The sequence below is a fragment of the Danio rerio genome, chromosome 7, assembly GCF_049306965.1.
Source record: "Danio rerio strain Tuebingen ecotype United States chromosome 7, GRCz12tu, whole genome shotgun sequence".
NCBI classification, from domain to species: Eukaryota; Metazoa; Chordata; class Actinopteri; order Cypriniformes; family Danionidae; genus Danio; species Danio rerio.
In genome coordinates this window covers 12,537,280-12,565,214 of record NC_133182.1, presented here as the reverse complement: position 1 = coordinate 12,565,214, position 27,935 = coordinate 12,537,280, and the positions used below count along the sequence as shown (strand labels likewise).

At 37.5% G+C, this 27,935-nt stretch overlaps 1 protein-coding gene across 3 annotated transcripts in view; it reads left to right on the top strand.

Moving 5' to 3' along the window:
* Window positions 1-27,935, top strand: part of adamtsl3 (ADAMTS-like 3) — a 391,526-nt gene that overhangs the window by 191,462 nt on the left and 172,129 nt on the right. For all 3 annotated transcript variants that reach the window (XM_003198899.7, XM_068222541.2, XM_068222542.2), the window contains exons 4-6: window positions 4,200-4,327; window positions 17,596-17,641; window positions 25,147-25,383. In XM_003198899.7, coding sequence (XP_003198947.5) covers window positions 4,200-4,327; window positions 17,596-17,641; window positions 25,147-25,383 — 411 coding nt within the window. The remainder of the gene's footprint in view (window positions 1-4,199; window positions 4,328-17,595; window positions 17,642-25,146; window positions 25,384-27,935) is intronic.

Genomic DNA, 27,935 nt, shown 5'->3' with positions numbered 1-27,935 from the left:
AACGCAGCACAGAACCTTTTTTTGCCTCATACTTTTAGCTGTTTTTCTTTATTAATTGATCATATCAACCCAGGCTCATTCTGAAAACGTAGTCCAGCGGACGTTTCTGGAGGCTGCGAAATGCGTCCCGGGAGGTACGTATTTGTGCAGTTTTTGTTTTCGCGAATCCGAGAGAGGCCGCTGTGTGCGCTTTTTCGTATCTCCAACGTCTCTCGCGAGATAAGACGCACAAGATGAGCTGATGAGCCCTCCACATGGAGGTAAGCGGACAGCCGGCAAGCACGAAAGGGAACGTCATCACACCTCCCCGTAGCGTTCGCTTTAAAAAATTAAATGCAGCCATACGTACCTCCCTGCATGTATTTCGCAGTCTCCAGAAACGTCCGCTGGACTACGTTTTCAGAATGAGCCTGGGTTGGATCATATGCATATATTAGGGATGCACCAAATTATCAGACAAAAATTACATTTGTGGTTTCGGCCAATACATTTTGACAGCCAAAGGTTTGTGCATCGCAAATATATTAATATAGCAGATTGTATAAAGAAGTGATATGCAGCACTGTTTTCCCTGTTGGTTGTGATAATCAGTGGGGAGGGCACAGTGGCTCAATGGTTTGCACTGTCACCTCACAGCTTGTTCGAGTCCTCTGGGTGCTCCGGTTTCATCCACAGTCCAAAAACATGCGTTATACTGTAGGTGAGTTGAGGGAATTAAATCGGCTGCAGTGTAAATAAAACTATAGTTGTATAGGATTAGCTGGTGGCTCATTCCGCTGTGGTGATCTCTGAAACAGACACTAAGCCGAAGGAAAAATAAATGAATCAATACTGTATATAGTGTGTGAGATTGAAACGTGACATGAATCCCGGTCTCCTGTGTCTTTCTGCTTAATTACTGTCTTGGCTTTTTTCATCAGACTCATGGGAGGTTGTGTCCAGTAAATGTAAGCCTCAATTGATTTGACACCAAATAAAAAGGCGGTCAGAGCTAGACGTGGGTATATTTTGCTCTATAAATTATATCAACACAGGAGAGTTTGAGTGGGTAAAGAAATCAAGCAGAGGTATTCGGGACGGCTGGGAGCGCAGCTAATGTTCAAGGTCAGTGTGGAGCCCATGTCCAAGACTGATTTACTGCTGGAAGAGTCGAGGAGCTCAGTGGATAGGTGGCTGACCAAACATAAATAACTCTGGAAAATTAATTTGTGTTTTTCTAAAAAAAAAAAGAAGAAGAAGAAGTAGAAGAAGAAGAAGAAATGTCTGGCAAAAACATTTGATATTGAAGGCAATGCAAGTTTCAGTGTAAAATCTGTCTTTAACAACAATGTATCCTTAAGATCCTTGACAACATTTTAAAGCAGATTTACTAAACAGTGCAAATTAGTGTTAGTAATAGTGTTAAAACAAATGAAAGTGTAGTTCTGTAAAGTGTTTCTTTTGGCTGTGTTTTAATTAAAGAACATGGATGTGTTGCAAACAAAGAGTTTGCAACCTGCATTGTTTATTAAACAAAGTTGTAATTACAAGTTAACTGACTACTCCAAACTTTAGTGAATCACACTGCTTGATTCATAAATTTAAAATGTAAGAATTTTCCACCTATGAATGTTGTAAATGAAAGGAAAACTCCCACAAACTCCCGCATGTGCAATAAGACCAGAGAAACAAACAAGTAAATTATATATAGTAGAATAGTTTCTCAAGCAGTTTGTGATGCATTTTGGAAACAGGAGATGAGCCCCTGGTCTAATGCGCTACCTGGCTTGAGAAACCCGTTCTCAAAGACTTATTATTTGGGTAGTACATAATCTCACATAGGAATTCAAATGAGCCATTTTAATCTAGATTAATCTAGATTAAGTCCAAGATTAATCTAGATAAAAAAATATCTATGGCCACCTATAATATATATATATATATATATATATATATATATATATATATATATATATATATATATATATATATATTAGGGGTGTAACGATACACTTAGCTCACAATACAATGTGTATCACGATATAATGTTCACGATTCGATATGTATCACGATATTTGGAATAAAAATTGAAAATTAAACTGAAATGCAAATTTTATTTTTAAAAAAATTTTAATTACCAAGTAAACTATTTTTTATGTATTTCTTTTGTTTCAACTTGTTAAACTGAACCTTCTTTAAGAAAATAAATTAAACAGGCCTGTCTCTGGAAAATAAAACAATTAAAAAACTTCTTATAAAATATTATTGAAATTATTCAATTCAATTGAATTTAACAGCAAGAGCTTAAGGCTTTGCTTGGTCACTTGCGTTTTTTTTGTGTGTGCAATCTACATTTCCAGGTAATCAGCAGTTCTATAAAATAATCCTGAACTGATGTGTGTCTGTCTGAGAGGTTTTTATGGATGGCTGTCTTCATGTTGGGCATGATGAGTGACAGGGTGGCCGTCTTTTCATTACACAGGACAGTCGTGGCTCTTTTCAGCAGTTTAGGCAGGTTTACTATTTCTTCGGCATCGCTGATGTCGGCGCTATCAAGTGTATTATGTTGACGTGCATTTTTGTGTACCTCTGTACTCAAAAGAGTTCATGCTCGTCGTAATCATAACTCTAAAATGCGATATGATTATTTAAATAATGTGCACGCTTTCGGTTTCATTTCCACTGCTGTTCATACTTCCCACGCGGCTCCTGAACGATCACTCTGTTCCACAAACTGAATGTTGTTTACTACTTTATTACCTGTTAGTCACAACCTGCAGGTTCTGTTCACTGAAGCAGACGCATGCGCGCGTCTATCACAGTCCGCCCTCTGTAGTAACAGCTCACGGTCAGCTCACGTCAAGTGTGATTTTGCGGCCGCCAATACATCATTATATGAAGACAGAATGATATTTTAGGGTGAATTGTACCTTATAAATACAGTATGTGACTCTTTCAACACCATTAGGAGGTATCCATGTCACTGTGAAAAGTATGTAAATCACTGTGAAGACTTTAAAACTTCGGCTATGTTTAACCCAGTATGCGTGTCAAAAAGCGGACGAGTCTAAAGCAATGACACAACCGAAATGTTGCCAGACGTTTGATTTTGAGAGGATGGGCCATCCTCTATTTCAGCTTCACTCATCTTGGTCTGCTAACATTACTGCTGCTGCAATCTGAACTCACGTGCGACAGCAGGTGGAACATAGCTCACGTGCAAACAGCTCAACTAATAAGAGAAAACGGACGTCATATTGTAATAAAATCGTCATAACGCCACGATGCATATTGTGACATTTTTGCATCGGAATAAATCGTACAACGATAAATCGTTACACCCCTAATATATATATATATATATATATATATATATATATATATATATATATATATATATATATATATATATATGCTTTCTGTGTTAGAATGTCTGTCTTTGTTTTGGTCTTTATAACCAGCCCACTGTCAGTTTACACAATGATATTTTGGCACTCAGGGTTTCCTTGTGACCTCTTGAAGACAGAACCATCCTCTGAAAAGAGACTCTGATTTAGAGTAATACAAATCCACATGAGGTCATTTTAAGTAGCAAATAATACAAAGATAACAAATGTAAACATTAGCTGAGAAGCTAACAGCGTAAGACTTGATGATCAGACATGCCTTTGGTGTCCTTTTGGTGTCTTCAATCTGGCAACCTGCATCTAGTTGTTGTTGGATAGGCTGGGTGAAATAAAGCCTTTTGAATATTTTAAATTTGGACTGCAATACCTTGTTCAACCACTAGACAATCCTACATACTGCGTCTTTTAAGCATCACACACACTCACTTTTTTATCTTAGGAGTTGGGGGTGTCTAACTTACCTAACCACGCCCATCCAACTGTCAGTTTTGACAACAAACAGAAATGGTGAGGAGGAGGTGTCTGTTAGGTTGTAATAACTCTCCCCAAACCATTTTCCCCACTATTCTGAATTAAATTTCTACGTTACTACATTCAATCAGCTCGCAGTAGAAAAAACAAGCCACACCCACAGTTTTTTTATTTAATATTCAATTTCTCTAGGAACTGCGTCATAATATGTGAAAAAACGGTCGAAGTTTCCGGTTCATGTGGTCTTTGACTGCTTTTTGAGCAAATGTCTCTTGTTTTCCTGCTGGTTTGAAACTAAGTGTGAACACACCCTCATATGTTGATGTTTGTTGCATTTTGCAGTCGTCAAGAACGACCCGGTCTGATGAGGAGAGGGACACTGGTTGGGATGCCTGGGGCACGTGGAGTGACTGTTCTCGCACATGTGGGGGCGGAGCCTCATATTCATTACGCAGGTGTCTGAATGGAGGGTGAGTGAACAAATGCACACATACATTCATATACTGTGCTATATTTATGGCGTCTCACTAACTGAAAGGCAAAGATCAGAATTTGGCTTTCATGGAAAATTCAACTGATCAAAAATTGGTGTAAAGGATTCATTTTCAAAATAAATGCTGTTTATTTATTTTTTTATTACAGGGTGTCCACGGGGTCTTAAAATGTATTTTTCAAAACAAAAATTTTCAAAACAACTTTTTAGGCCTTAAAAAGTCTTAAATTCACAGAAATATTGTGTTGTATGTCTTAAATAATTTTAAATTGGTCTTAAATTTCCTCTGTCCAAGTAAAGCTCCCAGATCAGGCTGAGATCTATCCAATCACCAACCATCCATCTCATTTATATTTCCTTTGATTTTCTTTTTTTAAATATTTCCCAAATTATGTTTTACCGAGCAATGAAATTTTCACAGTATGTCTGATATAATTTTTTTTTTCTGGAGAAAGTCTTATTTGTTTTATTTCGCCTGGAATAAATGCAGTTTTAAATTTTTTTAAATACATTTTAAGGTCAAAATTATTAGCCCCTTTAAGCTACATGTTTTTTGATAGTCTACAGAACAAACCACTGTTATACAATAACTTGCCTAATTACCCTAGCCTGCCTAGTTAACTTAATTAACCCAGTTAAGCCTTTAAATGTCACTTTAAGTTGTATAGAAGTGTCTTGAAAAATATTTTGTCAAATATTATGTACTGTCATCATTGCAAAGATAGAATAAATCTGTTATTAGAAATTAGTTATTAAAACTATTAAGTTTAGATTACTATTAGAAACGTTTATAACAGAAACACATTAGGTTGAATTCATTTGGACCAAAAACCAACAAGTACTTTAGCTATTTTTGATTAATCATGTATTTTTTTCTGTGATATACTTTTACAATGTTAAACTTGTCATTTAAAAAAATGTAGAGATTGTTCTTGTTTTTCCACATTAAATTATGTGGCTAAGAAATAACAACATTTGATTTTTGTGGCCAGCAAAACAAAAATTCCTTCAGCATAAATCTTCAATTTCATCTATAATAGTGTTATAATGGTAGTAAAAAGTTTTAAACTGGACTTGATGAAACCTGCAGAAACCCTGTATTATTATAATCAACATTTTTGAAATAAATCCCAATAAAAATTGTTTCAGATGTTCCAAGTATGAATGTTTGAAAGATTTAGGGCCCTATCATACACCTGGCCCAATAAGGTGCAAGACCAGTTTGGCGCGATTTGTTGCCATTTTTAAACCAGCACAACTGTAATTTTCACATTTTACGCCACTTTGTTTTAATATAAAATTCATTTGCACCACTTTGTAGACTCATGGGTGTGCTGGTCTATAAAGGAGGTGTGTTAAGTTGTATTGTTGGCGTGTTACTATTTAGAGGAACTGAAATAGACTGCACCATTGATCAACTAAAAGCTGGTCTAAAGTTCTGTGCAGAGCAAGTTAGTTATGTGCCTATGCAGGTCCAAACGTTTACACATTGCTTAATACACACAGGATGTACAGCAATACACAGATATCTTTACATATATAAAAAAAAATAAAAGAGTAAATTGTTTTAAAAATTATTATTTTCTACGTAAATATAAAAACCACAACCAACCACAAACAAAACAAAATAAAAAGAATCCTTACACAGGAAGCATTTAATTGCAAATCACTAAAAGTTATTTTACATTGAGGGACAATTAAAGCATTTCCAATGAGACCCAAAGTGCAGCATAATTGACCCTTTCTCTTGTTTTCAGTCTGATCTAATCGGCCAATTAGCTTTAAATGAGTATCGCAGCCTAAATGATGTGTGGCATCCATTTTCTACATGCACTGCTTTAGCTTCTTTCATCTACTCTCCAGCAAGGAAGTAATGGGCAGTAAGCTTCAAAAAACACAACTGTGTCCAACATAATTTAAAAAAACAGCTATCTATCCCAGTTTTAATGTGTAGAGACAACTGTAAATAAGCCATTCATTGGATCATTTCCACCGGGTCGCTATAAAAACATGTCTCTGTTTGTTTCTGTGAGGTGGTCTGATACACCTAACTTCTAGCATTACCGTTGATTTCAGTGGCAGATGAAAGTAGGCAAATTGTTAGGAAATTCAATTCAATTCAATTCAATTCAGCTTTATTTGTATAGCGCTTTTACAATGTAGATTGTGTCAAAGCAGCTTCACATAAATGGTCATAGTAACAGGATCAGGGTAGTTCAGTTTTTAGTGTTTAAGTTCAGTTCAGTTTCAGTTAAGTGTGGTTTGAAGTCATTATTGAGAGTCCAAACACTGAAGAGCAAATTCATCGATGAGTAGCTTTTCAGATCCTGAACCATGCAAGCCAGTGGCGACAGCGGAGAGGGAAAAAAAACTTCACCAACAGGAGAGTGAAGAAAAAAAACCTTAAGAGAACCAGACTCAGTTTAGCACGACTAATTAATTTCTTTAATTTTTATTTCTCCGCTGGCCAAAAGTCTTGTGCAGAGCTGCAGTCTCAGCAGTGGAGGCTGGAAGCTAGCCTCGGCGAAGACTCGTCTGTCCCTGGAGCGTCACAGGAATCAGTCTCATACTCTCCACTCCCCCATGACCAACAGCGCAGCAGCAGCTCAAAATACGGCCTGGTCCCGGATATGGACAGCTTGGGATCATCTCGTCGCTGGTCTTGGGTCTAATCAGTGACTCCGCATAATCTGAGGACCTCGGGATGAGTATCCCCAGGTGGAAATGGAGAAGAAAGAGAATAATAAGCGTAGCTGCTGTTCATAGTGTATATAAACAAGATGCAGAAACTTGTGTTGAAACCCGCTAGGTGATGCATTGAGTGCTTTACTAAACAGATAAGTCTTTAATCTAGTTTTGAACTGAGAGAGTGTGTCTGAGCTTTATCAGGAGTTTAGGAGTCATAAAGGAGAAGGCTCTACCTCCCTTACTCGACTTTGCTATTCTAGGTACTACCAGAAGCCTTGAGTTTTGAGATCTTAAAGAGCGAGCTGGATTGTAGCGAGACAGAAGGTTGGTTAGATAAACAGGACCTAGATTATTCAGAGCTTTAACCATCATGACAGACTAATCATCATGATGACAGCATCAGTGACAAGTAGTCTAAATACCCTGGAGGTCATTGCGCGTGATGATTTCGTACATCTTCTTGGACACTCTTAGTGCTTTGCTGCATTTACTGTATGAAGCGCCCATGTCTTGAGGTTGTTCTTTATGATGCAATGAAGTTTCTACGTGTGATTTGATTGGACGGTAATCACAGGACTGGTTTTTCTATTTTAGCCAATTAAAAATAAAGGAGTGCCTGCAGATTGAAGGAAAATAGTGGAGTAAAAGTACCAATACAGCACTAAACATGTACTCAAGTGAAAGTAAAAGTACACATTTTTACTACACAATAACAGTCATTTGAGTAGTGGACCAGAGCTCTGTAGCTGTAATTATGTTTCTTCATATCATGTTAAACTTGGATTGGAGGTATTTTGAATGCGATTGTAAGCTGAGACAACATTATATGCTATTCCTTCTATGCTGATGAAGGGCTACTGAGATATTCCAAGCACTGGTCATGAGTTCACCTCAGCTCCTATACACATCTCTGCCGTTTGTCTTACGGTAAAGGTGTGACAGTGCCTCTCACCATACACAATTCATCTGCTTGTGATCTTTCTTCATATAACTGTCATGTTTGTTGTCATTTGACACTTTATGACTTAAGCATTGTAGTGATGAAATCAACAGAGAGATTGATGTATTTCAATATATAATCTATTTACTATTGTTAAGTCATGGCCTGAGGAGAGTATGTTAATGCACTTCTCCCCCACTCTGTATCCTCAACTTCATGTTCAGCTGGTTTTCGGGGTTTGTTTTCACTCTTGTTTGACAATGCTTTGCTCAGGGTATAAGAAGGAAAGAAAACTGTTTTGGGGAGAATGGCTTTTACTCTGCTTCTCCCTCAAACCGCTGCATAGCCTCATAACGGCAGTTCATATGTTACAGCTGTTTCTTTAAACCTGGGGTCACCAACCTTTATGAAACTGAGAGCTATTTCTTGGGTACCGATTAATGTGGAGGGCTACCAGTTTGATAAACACTTCTCAAATAACAAATTGGCTCAATTTACTTTTAATTATACTTTATGTTTTTGGTAATAATGAATGATATTCATCCATGTGAAGACACTGATCATGTTAATGATTCTCACAAAAGTTATCAACAATGATTTAACAGGGTAGGAAATAACCGGTTTTTAATGTATCAATCTGCAACACTTTATTTTTATATATCTCTGCAAATATTTATATTTTTAAATGATTACTTCTATATTAGATGAAGCTTACTGGTAAGTGGCGCTATAATGAGCTATTTTTAGAACACGTGTTGGTGACCCCTGCTTTAAACAGTATGTTAGTTTGTTTCATTCTGCTGTCTGTATTTTTAAGCATGTCACTTAATAAACAACTTTGCCTGCTTTAAAGGGTCACGAAACACCAAAACACTTTTTTTGAGCTGTTGACAGTCATATATGTGTCCCATGCTGCTAAAAACACTATTAGGACACAAATATTTCACTAAAAAGTGAAAATTGGTTGTTTTTGCGTTATTTTAAGCTAATTCGTACTTCCGGTTTGAAACGAAGTTTTGAAGCTGCGTCACGGCCATTAGATCTTAGCATGTGTTCCAGCATGTAGACTGGACGTCTGTACCTGGGAGTTCATTATGACGTGTTTCTCTGTGTGTGCTGCATTCATTTATGAGTAAGACTTGGTTCAAACCAATCTGCGCACTCTAATGGGTATGTGTTGCAACTTCATTAATATGCATGATAGCTTCCAAGACTGTTTTTACCAGTTACAGTGTTCAGATGGCAGAGAGACGCCACGTTGTGTTGCCAACCCAGCTGAAAAATCCAGCTTAAACCAGCCTAGGCTGGTTGGCTGGTATTAGCTGGTCGACCAGGCTGGTTTTAGAGGGGTTTTGGCCATTTTCAGGCTGGTTTCCAGCCATTTACAGCCTGGTCTTAGCTGGTCAGGCTGGAAAATGACCTGCCAAATCCAGCTAAAACCAGCTTGACCAGCCTGGTTTAAGCTGGATATAGCTGGCTTTGGCTGGACTCCCAGCCTGGCTAGGCTGGTCAAGCTGGTTTTAGCTGGTCATCTCCCAGCCTGACCAGCTAAGACCAGGCTGGAAAAGGCTGGAAACCAGCCTGGAAGTGGCCAAAACCCCTCTAAAACCAGCCTGGTCGACCAGCTAAAACCAGCCAAACTAGCCTAGGCTGGTTTAAGCTGGATTTTTCAGCTGGGTTGGCAACACAACGTGGAGTCTCTCTGCCGTCTGAACACTGTAGGATTTTTCAGCAGGGAAGCGGGAGAACAAGAATTGTTTGGAGATAGGGGTCGTCAGTATTGCGTTTATAATTTGCTGCAGTGAAGGTGTTGTTTTCAAAGTCCCTCTATGAGAGCGCAGCTGGACTCATGTGAGGATTACAGTGCATGCGACGCGCGACAAAAATACGTTTATTAGGAGAATTTTTTACCCGAGAGCTTTTGTCATCTGGAAATGGTGAAATCCGGATTTTCCGCTCGTCTCCTTTTAATGAAGACGCGGCTCCAGTTGGTTTTGAATGTCCTGTCTCTACAGATTTGGTAAGTGAGTGATCAGTGCTCTTTGTTTGTTTATTCAGAGGCAAAGTTAGTTTGTTAGTTAGTTAGTGCATCTTAGTACACACTTCCAGCAATTCCTCGAATCAAATATCTCGTTTGTCACGAGAGGCATGAATGAAATTCCTGAATGAAAGAGCCAAACTGCAGTTAAAGTCTACCATTTAATAATTTAGCAAATAATTCCATTACTGATGTCCATGTAAACACAGTCACTGTCTTTCTCCTCTGCCTCTGTGCGTTTGTTTTGCCTCTGTGAAAATCAGCGCATGCCCAAACTGACACTCCTATTTTTATGCAAATTTTTACAGACCTTCTCTCTTTCCCCTCCTTCGACACTCCCCCCTAAAAAGAGCTGGACACGCCCACTTTTCAAATTTTTCCAACATAGAGGTGTAAAAAAAAACCCTGCTGAAACAAGGAGGTTTCATGGCCCTTTAAGGCGTTCAGATTTTTTTAATCAATGATGATAGCAACTTTAATAGAGTCAGATTAATAACAGTGGAGTCAGATGCTTTCTATTTCCGATTATTAGTTCAGAATAGCAGCGTAAGCATCGAGCCTTACACAAATAAGCGACATTTCACCTTCACAAAGTTTACAAAAGTGCATTAGCCATGTGCGCTTTACTGTTCTAGAAACCAAGCTATCTAAACCCAATTAGCATTTCAAGACAAGTATTATACCCAGAAAACACATTTTGCCCTATTCATGAATCATTCAGTTCTCCTGGCTTCGCTTTAATGACAGCGACTCCTCTGTAATGTATTCTAAATCATGTAAATTATGCACATGCATAATTAATACCATGTGTACTAACATTATTAGTCGAGCAACAAAACCCTTTTCTCCTCTTTAGAAGGGGAAAGACAGAAACAGAAGCTGAGAAGAGAAAGAAAATCGCTTCAATCCAAAGCATCTGTCATGTTTTCCATTCTTTCTGGAAAGGAAGATTTCTCAGTCCTCTGTCTGAGGTCAGCCATAACCACGAGCGGTCTGACAAAACAATGACAGAGATCTGCCCGCTGAAGACTCAAATCAAGTGTGGCGCTGTCATATATGCTACGATGACAAACACAGATATTTGACAGGATCTTTACTGCTCTCGCCTGAAGAGAGAGACACAGTTTTGGGCAAAAATGTCATCTGTTGAATTTAGTTTTGGGGAGCTTGGCGGCTCAGTGATTAGCACTGTCGGCTCACAGCGAGAAGGTCGGTGGTTCGAGTGCCGGCTGGGCAAGGTGGCATTTCACAGTTGCATGTTCTCTCTGTGTTTGCGTGGGTTTCCTCCAGGTGCTCCAGTGTCTCCTACAGTCTAACGGCATGCACTATAGATGTATTACACTGACCATAATGTATAATTGTGTGTGTGTGTGTGTGTGTTTGTGTTTGTGTGTGTGTGTGTGTGTTTGTGTGTGTGTGTGTGTGTGTGTGCGTGCGTGCGTGCGTGCGTGTGTGTGTTTGAATAAGAGTGTATGTATGTTTCCCAGTGGGAGGCAGCTGGATGGGCATCCACTGTGTAAAAAGAAATGCTAGAATAGTTGGCGGTTCATTCCGCTGTGGCGGCCTCTGAAATAGAGACTAAGCTGACAAAAGCCAATGTAAGAGAAAAGAGCCCTGCCACCACATAGTTTTACCTTGATTTTACTTTGCTTTTGTGGAACTGTGCTTCACCAGACTTGAACCCAAGCATTCTGCATTACAAGTACTTTACAAGGTGAGCTACCGAGCAAACTGACCTCCCCAGAAACATTGTCCATGTTTGATTATAAATCATAGGTGTTTTGTGGTATTTATTTGGTGTTGTGCTAAGAACCGCATGGAAATAATCTTTATTTTATTTATGAAATATCCCTGTAAATATCATTAGTGCGAAAAGGAACAAAAGTTATCATCATTCATTGAACAAAAATGATTTGTTGGATTTTAGGGAAGTGGTTGCAAACAATGTCGATGGGTTGAATTTAAATAAACAAATTAAGTTGAACATTTTTTTATTTAATTTGTTTGTTTAAACTCAGCCCATATAAATTGTTTGCATCCACTTACCTTAAAAAAACAGTGACTGCAGACAAGTGTATTTTTACATTCACTTATTTTAGTTTCGCAAAAAATTTAGGCTGAAGGACAATGCTTAACACAATTTATACCAAATAGAATCCTATGTTAGTCAATAAAAACATGTTTCCCCCTCAATCAGTAACATTTTGAACATATCATTATAAATTTACAGACTTATAAAAGTAAATGTATAACGACAAATCACTATGAATTTACTTTTGAGCCTGAAGCAGTTCAGTTGCGTAATAAATGTAGTTGATCGATGGTTTATAATTAGTAATATTTTTAAATTATTCTTATTTATTATGGGCAGCACATTGGCTCAGTGGTTAGCATTGTCGCCTCACAGCAAGAAGGTTGCTGGTTTAAGTCACGGCTGAGTCAGTTGGCGTTTTTGTGTGGAGTTTGAATGTTCTCCCCATGTTGGCGTGGGTTTCCTCCGGGTGCTTTGGTTTTCTCCACAGTCCAAAGACATGCGCTATAGATGAATTGGGTAAACAGAATTGTCCGTAGTATATGAGTGTGTGTGTGGATAAGTGTGTACGGGTGTTTGCCAGTACTGGGTTGTGGCTGGAAGGGCATCCGCTGTGTAAAACATATGCTGGAATAGTTCACAGTTCATTTTGCTGGTGACCCCTGATAAATAAGCGACTAAGCCAAAGGAAAAAAAAGAATGAATTTTTTTTGTTTTTTTTTGTTTTGTTTCTGTACTTGAGGTTAAGAGTTGGTATTTATCGAGTCAAGTATGTTATTTCTGTTGTATGTGAAACACCATACCATGTTAGAATGAATTGTCCCATGGGAATAATAAAACTTTAAACCACTACTAACTAGGGTTCCCACGCTTCTTGAAAGTATCTAAAAGTACTTTCAAAGTAATTTCTGACATGTGGATTCAAGGCCTGGAAAGTAATTAAAACCAAACTCAGCTTCTTAAAAGGGCTTAAATTAAAGTTGAATGCACATTTGTTTATGGTTTTATTTCAACAATTATACTAAATTCTCAAAAACAGAACGAGAAAATGTCAAAATTCCTTAAATCATAAGTGTAAATCTTGTACAATAACACTATCGAAAATGCAAAAGATGATTCCTTGAATTTACTAAAATATTTTAAGTTGAGTGATTGTAAACAATTTGTTTGGACTGGATTTAAACAAACAAATTAAGTTAAACATTACTAAATTTAATTTGTTTGCTTAAATTCAACACAATTAAATTGTTTGCAACAATTTTGCTGAATTTTTTTCAGTGCATTTAAAAATCAGTAGTAATACACCAGTTTTGATTTTTTTTCAGTTCTTTAAACGTGATTTTAAAATAGTCAAAGTCTTTCTCTTTCTAATGTAACTATTTGGGAACCCTTTAACTACTACATAATGCTATTTCTTCTACAGAAATAACATTTTCTGTATCCTGCACAGATTAAGTCTTTGTGATATTAAAGAGACCGCCATGTGCTACTGCAGTGTAACCTCCGCTCTCTTCCTCCTTTTGTTTATTGCCAGTATAACTTTAGAGGAGCTGCAGCAGCTTGTGTTGTGATTGCGTTCTGCTGATTACAGGAAGATCTGGAAGCGATTCCACAGTTGATTATGTGGTCGGCGAACAAAGACGCTCTTTCTGAATCGCAGCATCCGAGCAATATCGCTTGCACACAGGCGGGAGCACCTGTTAGAGAGCGCTTGAGTAGAAATAACAGACAGCTATGGGCTGGAGAGGAGACGACTCCTGCTGCAGTTGACCTGAAAGAGAACACTGACCGTAGAACGAGACTGTTAGAGCTAATCCATGCTGTTCTGACCATTACAGTGCAGTGAACGCTTGTGTTGCAATGTGAATGATTATATGTACAGCATGAGGATTTGATACTGTACATGTGTACCAAACAAAATGTAGTGTTGCATCACCCGGTGCATGTTTGGAATTCAATTTTACCACAGCAAGCATTTTGTTTTGTTCTGACCTCTTTCCATGACAGCCTTTTTGATGACTTTCACCTAAATTTGACAGCCCTCAGAATATTTTCTTCTAGAAGCAAATGACCACAGTATATGCATATGATTATCATAATCAAGTGTGTGATTACAGTATATACACTACCTGACAAAAGTCTTGTCGCCTATCCAAGTTTTAGGAACAACAAATAATAATAACTTGACTTCTAGTTGATCATATGGTATTAGAAGTGGCTTATATGAAAGGCAAAGGCCTCTAGATTACTCTTAGCTCAATAATGTTCAGCTCTGGTGACTGGGCTGGCCAATCCTGGGGCACCTTGACCTTCTTTGCTTTCAGGATCTTTGATGTGGAGGCTGAAGTATGAGAAGCAGCGCTATCCTGCTGAAGAAATTGCCCTCTGCTGTGGTTTGTAATGTAATGGGCAGCACAAATGTCTTGACACCTCAGGCTGTTGATGTTTCCATCCACTCTGCAGATCTCATGCACACCCCCATACTGAATGTAACCCCAAACCATGACTTTTCCTTCACCAAACTTGACTGATTTCTGTGAGAATCTTGGATCCATGCGTGTTCCAGTAGGTCTTCTGCAGTATTTGTGATGATTGGGATGCAGTTCAACAGATGATTTTTATATATAATAAAAAAAGAGGCATTTTGAATTTAGGCTTCCCTCTTGGTTAAGCAAACAACATTCCAAAACTGTGATTTTTTAACACAAGGCACATACCAAACTGCATTAAAATTAAATCAGATTTCATGCTTTTTAAAAATAGACAAATACAAGGTGAACGGACTAAGCCCAGGGATAGAACCTTGAGGAACTGTGCACGATAGAGAAACTGAAGCCTTGTTTATACTCGAGGCGTTTGCTAGTTTGCTTGAGTGTGCGTGGTAAATGTGACGTCATTGGTGTTTTTTTGGAGGTTCTCTTTGGGTCCGCGCGACATGTTTTCGGCTGGTGGAGCGCCTAATTTTTTTGAGACTCGAGCGGACAGTTCGCGCACCACCACATTTGATTTGAGTTGAATATGAAACGCTTTGAAGAGATTTTGTCTGAAACAGTTACGCCTGTACAGACTTCTCTTATGATCCGCGATCATAGAGATAACCAGATGATCAATAATTCTTGGCTAGAAATTGCAACAGCTGTAGGAAAGGAGGAAATGTTTTTTTTTTTAAGTTTGAAAAAACCTGAGGGATATGTTTGTTAATGCTAAAAGAGGTCATGGCAAAAGTGGAGACCCATGTACACAATCACAGAATATGTTCTTCCTCCATTCATAGGTTTTATGCTGATGTGTGTTACAATTTTGAATTTAAAACAAATTAATAGTAGCAAAACTATAAATAAGCAATAATATAAATAATTTATTTGACAACTGGGAAGGAATATTTGAATCGCTTTACAGTATACTACTGATGCCCTGTTTCTATGCTTTATTGGTGATAATGGTCAGGAATGTTGGACCATTACTGCCTTTTTAGCCTAAGTAGAGGACAGAAACTATAGCCAGACAGTAATGTGTGAATTGTGGAGAGAGCTAAATCTAAAAGTCTTTTTGTTTTTTGCTTTTATTCTTGATATATTAAGAAAAATCTTTTTGTAGAGCAAGCCATGTTCTCTTATCATAAATATTTTAATATTTGTTTATATTTAATTAATATTTAATAAGTTTAATATTTTAAGCATTAATAGATAAAACTGTCCGAGATGGTGTATGAACAAAAGCAAGTAATGCTTCAAAGTTTGATTAAACAAAAATCTAGAATGGTTATAAAAATCCTTATAATCATAAAAATAATTTATAAAAACAATACAAATAATTAGTTTAAAAATCTTGAATGAAATTAATGATATGACGTAGTTCCGGAAACTTCCTTCTTCTCTGTTTATCCGTCTGTCTTTGCGGTCAGTTTCTTTTCAAAAGTATAAATCCAGCTTGATGATGATGACATAAACTCCTCAAGGCTGGCAGAAACACGTCTGTCAGATAAATATGAGCAAAACCATCCCAAAACAGTACACTAAACCCTTATATGCTGTTGGGGGGGTTTTCATGCAGTCTGTGGTAATTTTGAGCCTTACTTTGGCTGCAACTTTCCCTGTGTTTCAGCAAATAGAATGATTTGTGGTGACAAATCTAGTTTTGACAAACATTTTGCTTTGAAAATGTTAAAAAAATTCAACAATACACTGACTAACCTTTTGTTATGTTAGAGGCTGTTTTTGCCCATTGACATTTTAATGACATTTTTTGATTGCAAAGCCATGGCAGTATATAATCATGCATTCTTGATTGTTGCTGCTTTTCCCTGTTGGGAAGTGGTGAAATATCCTATTTTTACTATTGATCATCGGTTGCAGTGCAAAAAAAGTTTAGTTTATGCCTTCTAGATAGAGTAGTGTGTGTTACTTATCTTGATATTTCTAAGAAAATCTAAATAAGCAGCTCAGCACTCAGTACAGTTAACATGGTAAGTGTATTTATGCACACACACTCTGTAATCTGCTGTTTTACTCCATAGAACTCATTATAAAAGCCACAGACGATTTGCACAGGCCTATCTAAAAGGTTAATGATGCCAACTGATGAACAACAATAAAACTGACACATTTTACCTTATGCAAACTGGGAAAACCCCTAACAATAAAGAGTGCATGATTATATGCTGTCATGGCTTTGCAATAAAACAAAATGTCATTACAATGGAAGTCAATGGGACAACAGCCACAAACACAATGAAAGGCTAGTCAATTTGAGCGCTACACAAGGGTTAATACCAACACAATGCTGTAAGCAGATGTTAAATCTAAAAGCATGGTTTTCTGAGTCAGTATCCATTTTCCGAGTCAGTACCCATATAAATATAAGCGAGAATTCCTATCCAAATCATTTCGCTCAAGGGCAGGAGGATATCAGAGAAAGATTGAGATCTTAATAACAGTCCGCTTGCATCTTCCACCCCTCAGAAGCTTGTGACGTGAACCTTTTCTGTTTAGGGTGACTGCGGCTTCTCTGAGCGGAATTAATAAGCTGGAATTTGATAGCGTAATGCTTTCTAGGCTGAAGTGATAGGCCATTTAGAAAGTCAATATCCTGTTGTCCTTCTTTCTGCCTTTTTTTTCTCTAAACATCCTCCGTTCGAAACACTTTTCACACAGCTGTCACTGGATTCATGTTTTTCGGTGCCATTAGAGATAATCACAAATAGCAAATCATTTCCTTTTTCCCCCCATGCTCTTGTTCAAGCTTGACAGTGTTGTTGTTATTACCTGTCTGGAAATCTACGGGAAAATGTCTTCTGTATTTTTGTTTTTGTAATAGCATGCATTCATTTTATGTCCTCACGAAGCACACAGGCAGGCAAAGTTCCTAACAAAGCAGACAAAATAATCAGGAGCAGGTCTAAAAATGATTTTTGAATAGGGATAAATACTGGGGTGTTTCCTTTCCCCTTGATATTGTAATATTGCGACAAAAGTAGTCAGCAGTAATGCAAAGAACAATGGCTTTGTGTAACATATCTGATTTTGTTGTTTTGTGTTTGTTCGACAGGAACTGCGAGGGCAGAAACATCCGTTACAGAACATGCAGCAACACAGTAAGTTAATATGATGTGTTATGAGGCCCACCAGGCATCTGTAACTGCAAAAAAGCTGCAGACTTATATAGAACTGGATGCAGTTCATAAAATTATACAGATTCATATTAAGATTAATTTGTTTGATATTTGATTAAATTGGATATTAATCCTGTTACAAGTGACATTGTACTGGTCAAGCTCCATTTTTGACTGCTCTTTATAAAAAAAGAATAATAATAAACTCCCCCAAATAGTGTTACCATTTTGAATCCATTAAGCCTGTCTCAGCGTATGGCTGGAGCACATTTAGCTTAGCTTAGCTTAGATCATTGAATCGGATTAGAACATTAGCATCTCGCTCAATATTGTCATAGTACACAATGCAACTATAGAAGAGTCAATCTTTAAATAGGACAATTATCAAAACTCTTTTTATTTTAGTGTAATGCTAATGGTCTAATCTGTTTTAATTATTTAACCTAAGCTAAAATAAAAGTGCTAAATTGGATAGGACAATTATAAAGCGTTTTGGGCCTTTTTATGAACAAGATTCTAGTGGTCTAATCCAGTTCAATGATTTATGCTAAAGAAACACTGCTCTTTGTAAAATAAAAATGAAACTCCCCCATACAGTTAGGTTTACCATTTTTGAATCCATTAAACCTGTCTCTGGGTCTGGCCGGAGCATTTTAGCTTAGCTTAGTTTAGCTTAGCTTAGATCATTGAATCGGATTAGAACATTAGCATCTCACTCAATATTGTCATAGTACACAACGCAACTATAGAAGAGTCAATCTTTAAATAGGACAATTATCAAAACTCTTTTTATTTTAGCAAGATGCTAATGGTCTAATCTGTTTTGATTATTAAAGCTAAGCTAAGATAAAAGTGCTAAATTGGCTAAATTGGATAGCATAATTATAAAACGTTTTGGGCCTTTATATGAGCAATATTCTAGTGTTCTAATGCAATTCAATGATTTATGCTATAGAAACACTGCTCTTTGTAAAATAAAAATAAAACTCCCCCAAACAGTTAGGTTTACCATTTTTTAATCCATTAAGCCTGTCTCTGGGTCTGGCTGGAGCACATTTAGCTTAGCTTTGCTTAGCTTAGATCATTGAATCGGATTAGAACATTAGCATCTCGCTCAATATTGTCATAGTACACAATGCAACTATAGAAGAGTCAATCTTTAAATGGGACAATTATCAAAACTCTTTTTATTTTAATGAGATGCTAAAGGTCTAATCTGTTTTAATTATTTAAGCCAAGCTAACCCTGCTAAAAAATCCAGCTTAAACCAGGAATAATAGAAGTGGAAGTGGCCAAAACCTCTCTAAAACCAGCCTGGTTGTGGCCAAAACCTCTCTAAAACCAGGAAGTGGTTTTAGAGTGGCCAAAGTGGAAGTGGCCAAAACCTCTCTAAAACCAGCCTGGTTGACCAGCTAAAACCAGCCAACCAGCCTAGGCTGGTTTAAGCTGGATTTTTCAGCAGGGAAGCTAAGCTAAAAGTGCTCCTACCAAATCTGGAGGTTGACTAAATTGGATAGGACATTGACCTAATATTTTGGGCCTTTTTTTATGAGCAAGATATAGTGGTCTAATCCAATTCAATGATCTATGCTAAAGAAACACTGCTCTTTGTAAAATAAAAATAAAACTCCCCCAAACAGTTTGGTTTACTATTTTTTAATCTATTAAGCCTGTCTCTGAGTCTGGCTGGAGCACTTTTACATTAGCTTTTGAGAGTTTTTGAGAGAGAGAAAGTGTTTATACGGGTGGTTTGTCAAGCCCACTCACCTATGTGAACACCTATGAGAAGCACACTTTATAACTGCACAGTGTTTGTGTCAGTTAATGTGTCAATGAGATGAATGAGTGTGTTTTCTACTAACAATTGTGATCACCTTTCAAAAATTTAATATTTCCCAAAACATTTGTTTTCCAGAGAAATCCACTCTATGTATAGGACCAGTTGAGATATTTACTCAATAGTTTCTTTATACATGGGGGAAATAATAAGACCTACTATAAAAATGTTATGTCAGAGTGAGAACTGAGTGGGATTTAGTCTACCGCTGAGTGAGCAGAATGTCATTCAATTCAGTTCATTCATTTTCCTTCGGCTTAGTTTTTGATTTATCCGAGGTCGCCACAGCAGAATGAACTGCCAACTATTTCAGCAAATGCTTTTTTCAGCCGATGCCCTTACAGCCACAACCCATTATCGGGAAACACCCATACACTATCATATTTACAGACACACTCATACACTACGGCCAATTTAGTTCATCCAGTTAACCTATAGCGCATGTCTTTTGACTGTGGGGGAAACTGGAGCACCCCAAAAAAAAACACACCAACACGGGGAGAACATGCAAACTCCTCACAGAAATGCCAACTGGTCTAGCTTGGACTCCAACCAGTGATGTTCTTGCTGTGGGACAACAGTGCTAACCACTGAGACACCGTGCTACCTCAATTTAATTCAATTCAGTTCAATTTAATTAAATTAAATTCAGTTCAATTCAGTTCAATTCAATTCAATTCAATTCAATTCAATTCAATTCGTATCAATACATTTCAGCTGCACATTATTGCATTACAATAAAATTTGGAAAAGTTATAGTTATTAGTTACCATAACTTTATTAGTTACTATTGAATATTAGCTATCATTTTTGGGGCCGTGAATGACTGATTGAAGCACTCACCCAGAAAGAAAAAAAATATTGAGCTTTGTTTACTCTGGTCTGAATCATGACCTAGTTCTTTAAATGTTTCTTTAACAAATTGTTCAAAATGAGTCGCAAATCAATCTTAAACTCTTTAGCATAATGGCTTGAAAATGAGTTGTTAATGGAACTGTTATGCAACCAGAATTGTTAAGTGGAGTCAGAACTGTTGCTATTTGATTCAGTCAATAGTCACCAACTACTTGACGGCCTCATTGTGAGAGCCGTTAGATGCCCATGTGTCTCAAGAACCGTTTTAATCAAAAGCCTGTGTTTTTTTTTCTTCTTCTTCTTCTTCCATTTAAGTAGTTTCTTCTAGAATCGCATTCCTCTTTCACCCACAATTTCAATCAGAGCCATCTGGGAAAGATTCCCAGCATAACATTTATTCAGTTTCCGTCAAAACAGTGTGAACTGATGCTCGGTCTTCCCTGTCAGGCTTTATAATTGCTGTTGATGAGGGCCATTGTTAAATTGCACTTTTTTTTTCATTACCAATCTTGACATTGAGGACTTGTCATTTGTAATGACTCTATCCGATGGAGACACTTTAGTCACGGTCATCACTGATGGTCTTTGCACATGGGGTTACCGAGAAGAAGACCGAATGATTAAATGAGTTCAGTGTCCTGAGCTGCAGAGGAAGAATTGTGGTTTTTTATAGTGCACCGGAGATGACAGAGGAAATATTGTCTTTCAAAACATGGAGGTTTGCCATCAGTTCATTCGTTAATGCGCCCGGTCATCTGCATAAGCTTTATGATGTCACACACGTGATCACAACTTAATCTCACCGCATCGAAAAATAACATTTCCAGTGTCATTGTCAGGTCAGCTGTTATTTTTGGACCTATTGCAACCCCAAATCAGAAAAAGTTAGGACAGTATGGAAAACAGAGATAAAAATAGAAAGAAGTGATTTCTAAATTTACTCTGACTTGTATTTCATTGCAGACAAACATTACATTAAAACATAAACATTATTCCATGTGTTCCTTGTGATTTTTATTTTTAAATAAACATGTATTTAAATTTGGTTTTTAAAACACAATTTAAAAAAAGTTGGAACAGTAAAGCATTTACCACTTTGTAATGTTGCCATTCCTTTTTACAACACTTAAAAGACGTTTACGGGCTGAAAACACCAGGGGCCTCATGTACGAAGACTTGTAAAAGCAATGGCAAAAGCAAGCCAAAAGAGAAACTTTGAACAGAATGTGAATTGAAGGTGCTGCTTACGGAGGTAGACTGGAGGAAAATTGTGTTATTTGCAAGTTTGTCCTCCGGAATTAACAACAAAAGAAAAAAATAGAGTGGGGAGAGTTTAGCTGATGCGGTTAACACAGTTGGGTCTGAACATCGCACTGTGGAGTTAAAAGAGAAATAGTGTGATTTATAGGTGTAAAATGTTGAAGCAGCCTTACCAGTCTCAGTGGCGCAGCTCGTAAAGTGCATGATAACATGTTTTGACACGTTCGAGCATGAACTTGGTTTGAATCCAGCGTCTGATGAACTTTTTCTTCTTTTTTTCCCCACTACATATCAGATTTTGCCTATTATTTATCACAAGAAAGACAAGTAGGAATCATTAATAAGTCTGTGCATCATACTTTATTTGCACATTTATTGAATGGAAATGTTTCTGATTCACGCATGCAAATTCATCTTCAGGTGGTGTCTTTATAGCAATGTGCGTGCAGTAGATCGCTCCCATTACAATGGGAAAACAGGCGACCGCTGCAAATTGCGCTTTAATGTTTGGCTGGTTAACTGTATGGTATGGACACCTTATATACCTGCTAGATGAACCTGTCTCATACAGCTGCCATTGCAAGGCTCAAAGACACTTTGTAGAGGGCAATTTAACACAACTGCTTCTAGGAGTCGCCAATGGGAATAAAACAGACACGCACAAAAAATGTGCGCACATTACCACGTTCAGTTCATCTTAAGTAAATACAAACATGAGTGATTCTGAGCGTGAAACCTGGCGTACGCAAAGTTTTTGTGCGTATGCAGCGTTGATACATGAGGCCCTAGGTGATGAAGTGTTTCAGGTTTAATTTTGTCCCATTCTTCCAGCAAACAAGTCTTAAGGTGGGCAACAGTATGGGGTCTTCATTGTCGCATTTTGCACCTCAAAATGCACCATAAATTCTCTATTGGAGACAGGTCGGGACTGCAGGCAGGCCAGTCAAGTACCTGTCTCCTCTTCCTTCCGTCCGCAGCCTGGACTTTGTAATGTGGTTTTGCATTGTTGAAATATGCATATGAAATATGAAATATGAGTCCCTGGAAAATAAGGAAGCATATTTTGCTCCAAAATCTCTATGTACTTTTCAACGGTATTGGTATCATTACAGAAGTGCAAGTTACATTTGCCAAGGGCACTGACACAACCCCATACTATGACAGTGCCCAGCTTTTGGACTTGTTGCTTGTAACTTGTGGATGTTTTTTTCTTTGGTTCTGAGCACACAGAGTTAATTTCTTCTGAAATACGGATTCTTCTGACCACAATACATGTTTCAAGTGTGTGATGGTCCATTCTAGATGCAGATGAAAAGGTGACGGAGCTTCTGGACACTGTTAACATATGGCTCCCTTTTGGCACAAGACGCCAGGCATTTGTGGATGTACATATTGCAGTACTCAACAAGTTTTGCCAAAGTAGTTTTGAGCCCATGTGGTGATATGCCTTATAGATTAATAAGGATTATTGATGCAGTGCCGCCTGAGGGATCAGAGATCACAGTTGTTCTGCTTAGGCTTGCGCCCTTGTCTTTTTACGCACTGAAATTCTTCCAGATTATTTGAATCTTTTAATGTTGTCATGCACTGTTGAAGGTTAAACATCCAAATGTCTTCCCATCTTTCTTTGAGGAACATTGTTTTTAAACATTTCAATAATTTTCCTATGTATTTGTTGGCGATCTTCAGCCCAGGACTAGACCTTTCTTGGATGCTGCTTTTGAACCAAACCATAATTACAATCACCTGTTGACATCGCTTGTATTAAATCACATCATTTACCAGTATATCTGATTACTAGCCCTGTTTAGCTTTTTGGAATGTGTTGCAGGTCTAAATGTACATTTACAAATGAAATGAAGTTTTTGACAAAACAAGAAATTTTTTTGTGTTCATTTTTTTTGCAATGAAGTACAAGTCAATCTGAAAATCACTGCTTTCTTTTTTTATTTGCGTTTTTCATACTGTCCCAACTTTTTCTGATTTTGGGGTTGTATGTGACGGCATGATTATGTGTTATGAAAATTAAGTAACGAAAAACTGAAAAACTCACCTTAAAAATGACTTTTGCTGCAAAATTAATTTAAATCCATCTAAATTAATTGAAACAACAAAAGTCTATCTTGTCTTTGGGACAAATTTATTTATTTTTTTTAAAATAATTTTGTTTATGCGTTTTTCACCTTTTATTGGGATAGGATAGTCAACATAGTTTCAAGCCAGGAATCGAACTCGGTGCCTTGAGTACCATGGTGCTATATGTCAGTGCACTTAACCACTAGGACTTGGCGCTGACCAACCTAATTGTTTTATGTTGAATCCACTTAAATATGTAAAAACAGTTAAGTTAACTTAATCAATTTGTGTTGTGACAACATGAAGGGATTGTGTTGAACCCTGCATTTTTTACAGTATATTGACTTGCAGATCATGAGTTAGTGGACAAATAGTTTTAGAATTCTCTATAGATTTTTTATCTAAACTCCAAAACATACTAAAGTGGGTGAAATCTTACTGAAGGGAATGCTGATCACCAAAATGGTGACTTATGGTGAAATGGGGACTTATCAAAACGTTATCAAAAACAGTCCATATAAAACATACTACTTTAGTTAATCAAGATAATTTTTGTTCCTCACATTGGACTTTGGTGTTAGTCTTATGGAAAATGGGATTTGACATTTAGTGTACAATTAAAATATGAATATATAAATACAGTGAATAAAGTGCAAAGACAACCAAAGCAGATATAACAAAGACTGTGACTTGTATTTACAATTCTTAAAGTGAACAGCTACAACAATGAAGTAATTAAAAAAATAAATAGAATATATATATATATATATATATATATATATATATATATATATATATATATATATATATATATATATATATATATATATATATATATATATATGTATATGTATATATGTATATATATAAAATAAATAGAATATGTGTCCACGGGGTCTAAAATTGTCTTAAATTTTTTGTCTTAAATCTTCTGAGTATCCTAATCCTACTTTGTCTATCCAAAAGTACAAGCAGTGTCGCTCACCCCTAACCTAATGTACTAAACACAAGAGTATTCCTACGTGTTGCGACCTTCTTTCCTGTCCACTTCGTCGGAGCCTCGTAAACAACAGGACAAATGAACGAAATACTGAATAACTATAGCAGTTTTAATGAAAGGATTAGTTCACCCAAGAATGAACATTATTTCATCATTTACTCACCTTTTACTTGTTTTAAACCTGTTTGTCTTTATTTCTTCTTTTAAAGAAAATAATCCAAGATATTTTGATGAAAGCTGAAAACCTGTAACCATTGACTTCCATAATATTTGTTTTACCTACTTAGGAAGTCTACAGGTTTTCAGCTTTATTCAAAATATCTTGTTTTGTGTTCAGCTGAATAAAGAAACTAATTCTTATGTGATTGTGTGTGAGTAAATAGTGGATAAATTTAATTGTTTTGGTGAACTGTCTCTTTAAGTTGTATTTCCCTTAACCCTACTTTTTCTTCCAATCAGGACTGTCCTCTAGAGTCAGGTGACTTCAGGGCTCAACAATGCTCCGCCCACAATGACATCAAGTACCAGGGACAAACCTATGAATGGATACCTGTGACCTACGACCCAATTTCACCCTGCGCCCTCCGATGTCAAGCTCGGGGGAAAGGCCAGGTGGTGGAACTGGCGCCCAAAGTGTTGGACGGGACTCGGTGCAAGGCGGACTCTCTGGATATGTGTATCAGTGGGATCTGTCAGGTAAACATCACTCAATGACCTTTGAACCTTTGGAACTTTGAAAAATATTGCCATACATTATGATTCAAATCTGGGTATTTACGTTGTGCATCGAGTGCATCACATTGGTAAATGTGACAAGTTCTAAGTATATGCTTGTCTCTTCATTAAAGTGATTAGAATAAGTTTTATGGATTTCATTTTTAACCTTTATGACCTTTTATTGGATCATCTGAGGTTATTTAATGGTAAAAATACACATTTGTTATTCGAAGATAAACACATGAGGGTGTTTAAATGATGCCAGAATAGTCATTTTCTGTCAGCTATTCCTTTATGATTATTGATGTAATTCATTCATTCATTTTCTTTTCCGCTTAGTCCCTTTATCAATCAGGGGTCGCCACAGCGGAATGAACCGCCAACTTATCCAGCATATGTTTTACGCAGCGGATGCCCTTCCAACTGCAACCCATCTCTGGGAATTGATGTAATTGCAATAAAAAAAAAAAAAAAAAAAAAAATATATATATATATATATATATATATATATATATATATATATATATATATATATACACACTCACCGGCCACTTTATTAAGTACACCTTACTAGACCTGGGTGTTAATACTTTGTGGCCTAAGTTCAACAAGGTACTGGAAATATTCCTCAGAGATTTTGGTCCATATTGACATGATAGCATCCCGCAGTTGCTGCAGATGCTCAATTGGTACTAATGGACCCAAAGTGTGCCAAGAAAATATTCCCCACACCATTACACCACCACTAGCAGCCTGAACCATTGATAAAAGGCAGGATGGATCCATGCTTTCATGTTGTTGATGCCAAACTCTGACGCTAATGTTAAGGGAAAAATCAAGACTCATCAGAACAGGCAACATTTTTGTCCAATTTTGGTGAGCCTTTGTGAATTGTAGCGTCAGTTTCCTGTTCTTAGCTGGCAAGAGTGGCACCCGGTGTGGTCTTCTGCTGCTGTTACCCATCCGCCTCAAGGTATTTTGCATTCAGAGATGCTGTTCTACAGACCTCGGTTGTAGCAAGTGGTTATTTGAGTTACTGTTTCCTTTCTATCAGCTGGAACCAGTCTGGCCATTCTCCTCTGACCTCTGCCATCAACATGGCATTTGTGCCCACAGAACTGCCGCTCACTGGATATTTTCTCTTTTTCAAACTATTCTCTGTAAACACTAGAGATGGTTGTTCGTAAAAATCCCAGCAGATCAGCAGTTTCTGAAATACTCAGACCAGCCCGTCTGGCACCAACAACCATATCACGTTCATAGTCACTTAAATCCCCTTTCTTCTCCATTCTGATGCTCACTTTAAACTGGAGCAGATTATTTTGACCACATGCCTGAATGCATTGAGTTGCTTTCATGTGATTGGCTGATTAGAAATTTGCGTTAACAAGCAGTTGGACAGGTGTACCTAATAAAGTGGCCACAGAGTGTGTATGTGTGTTTGTGTGTGTGTGTGTGTGTGTGTTTGTGTGTGTGTGTGTGTGTTTGTGTGTGTGTGTGTGTGTGTGTGTGTGTATTTTTTCTGAGGTCTATGCCTAAACTGCCAGCTAAATAAGCAAGCTTTCCATTAATGTTTGCTTTGTTATGATAAAAAAATATTTAGCCAATGTATGTCTATATTAAAATCTGCAATCTAAAGGCTCATACACACCGGGATGCTCTGTGTTTACGTTTATTGTCAGTGTTTTTCTGAGAGGTTTTTCCAGATTCACACCCACGGCAGGGATTTTCACTGGCGTCAAGCAGAAGAGTTGGCAAAATCCCTCCTTGACGTCAGATGGCGCTACAAAACTTTAAGCTTCTGACACCCGCTTATAACAAAGAAGAAGGAGACAGAAAGTTGACACGCTTGTTGTTAGTTACTGGCGATTCGAACAAGCATGGATGGTTCAAGCAGCAGCTCCAGCTCTAGCAATGAAGAAATGATTATGGTTCACCAGAGCAATAAGCAGCTCCACGCTCATATCGCCTTGGGGTCATCTTCTTCAATGTGCGCTCGCATTGAGAGTTTTGCGCTTAAGCACCTCCAAGTGCTGTTTACTGTAACTTCAGCAGCTCTGTGCACGTGAACAAAAGTGCCATGCTGATTAGTAGAGCAGGTTTTGACGCATTGCGAAACAAAATACAAAAAACGAGCATGAGGCGTTTTCTTAAAAAATGATGGCACCTGGTGTTTTGCACGTTGGTGTGCGCGATCACATTGGTGCCCTTTATTAAGTCACAAGACATTAAACGTCGACAGAAAATGCGAGCACATGCAAGGGTCTTAATGCTAAAAATATTGACAAAAAATTGCATTTAAGGTTGTTTAAATCAAGTCCTTACCCTACTGAAAAATCCAGCTTAAACCAGCCTAGGCTGGTTGGCTGGTTTTAGCTGGTTGACCAGCCTGGTATTAGAGGGGTTTTGGCCATTTCCAGGCTGGTTTCCAGTCATTTCCAGCCTGGTTTTAGCTGGTCAGGCTGAAAGAAGCCCAGCTAAAACCAGCTTGACCAGCCTAGCCAAGCTGGGAGCCCAGCCAAAACCATCTA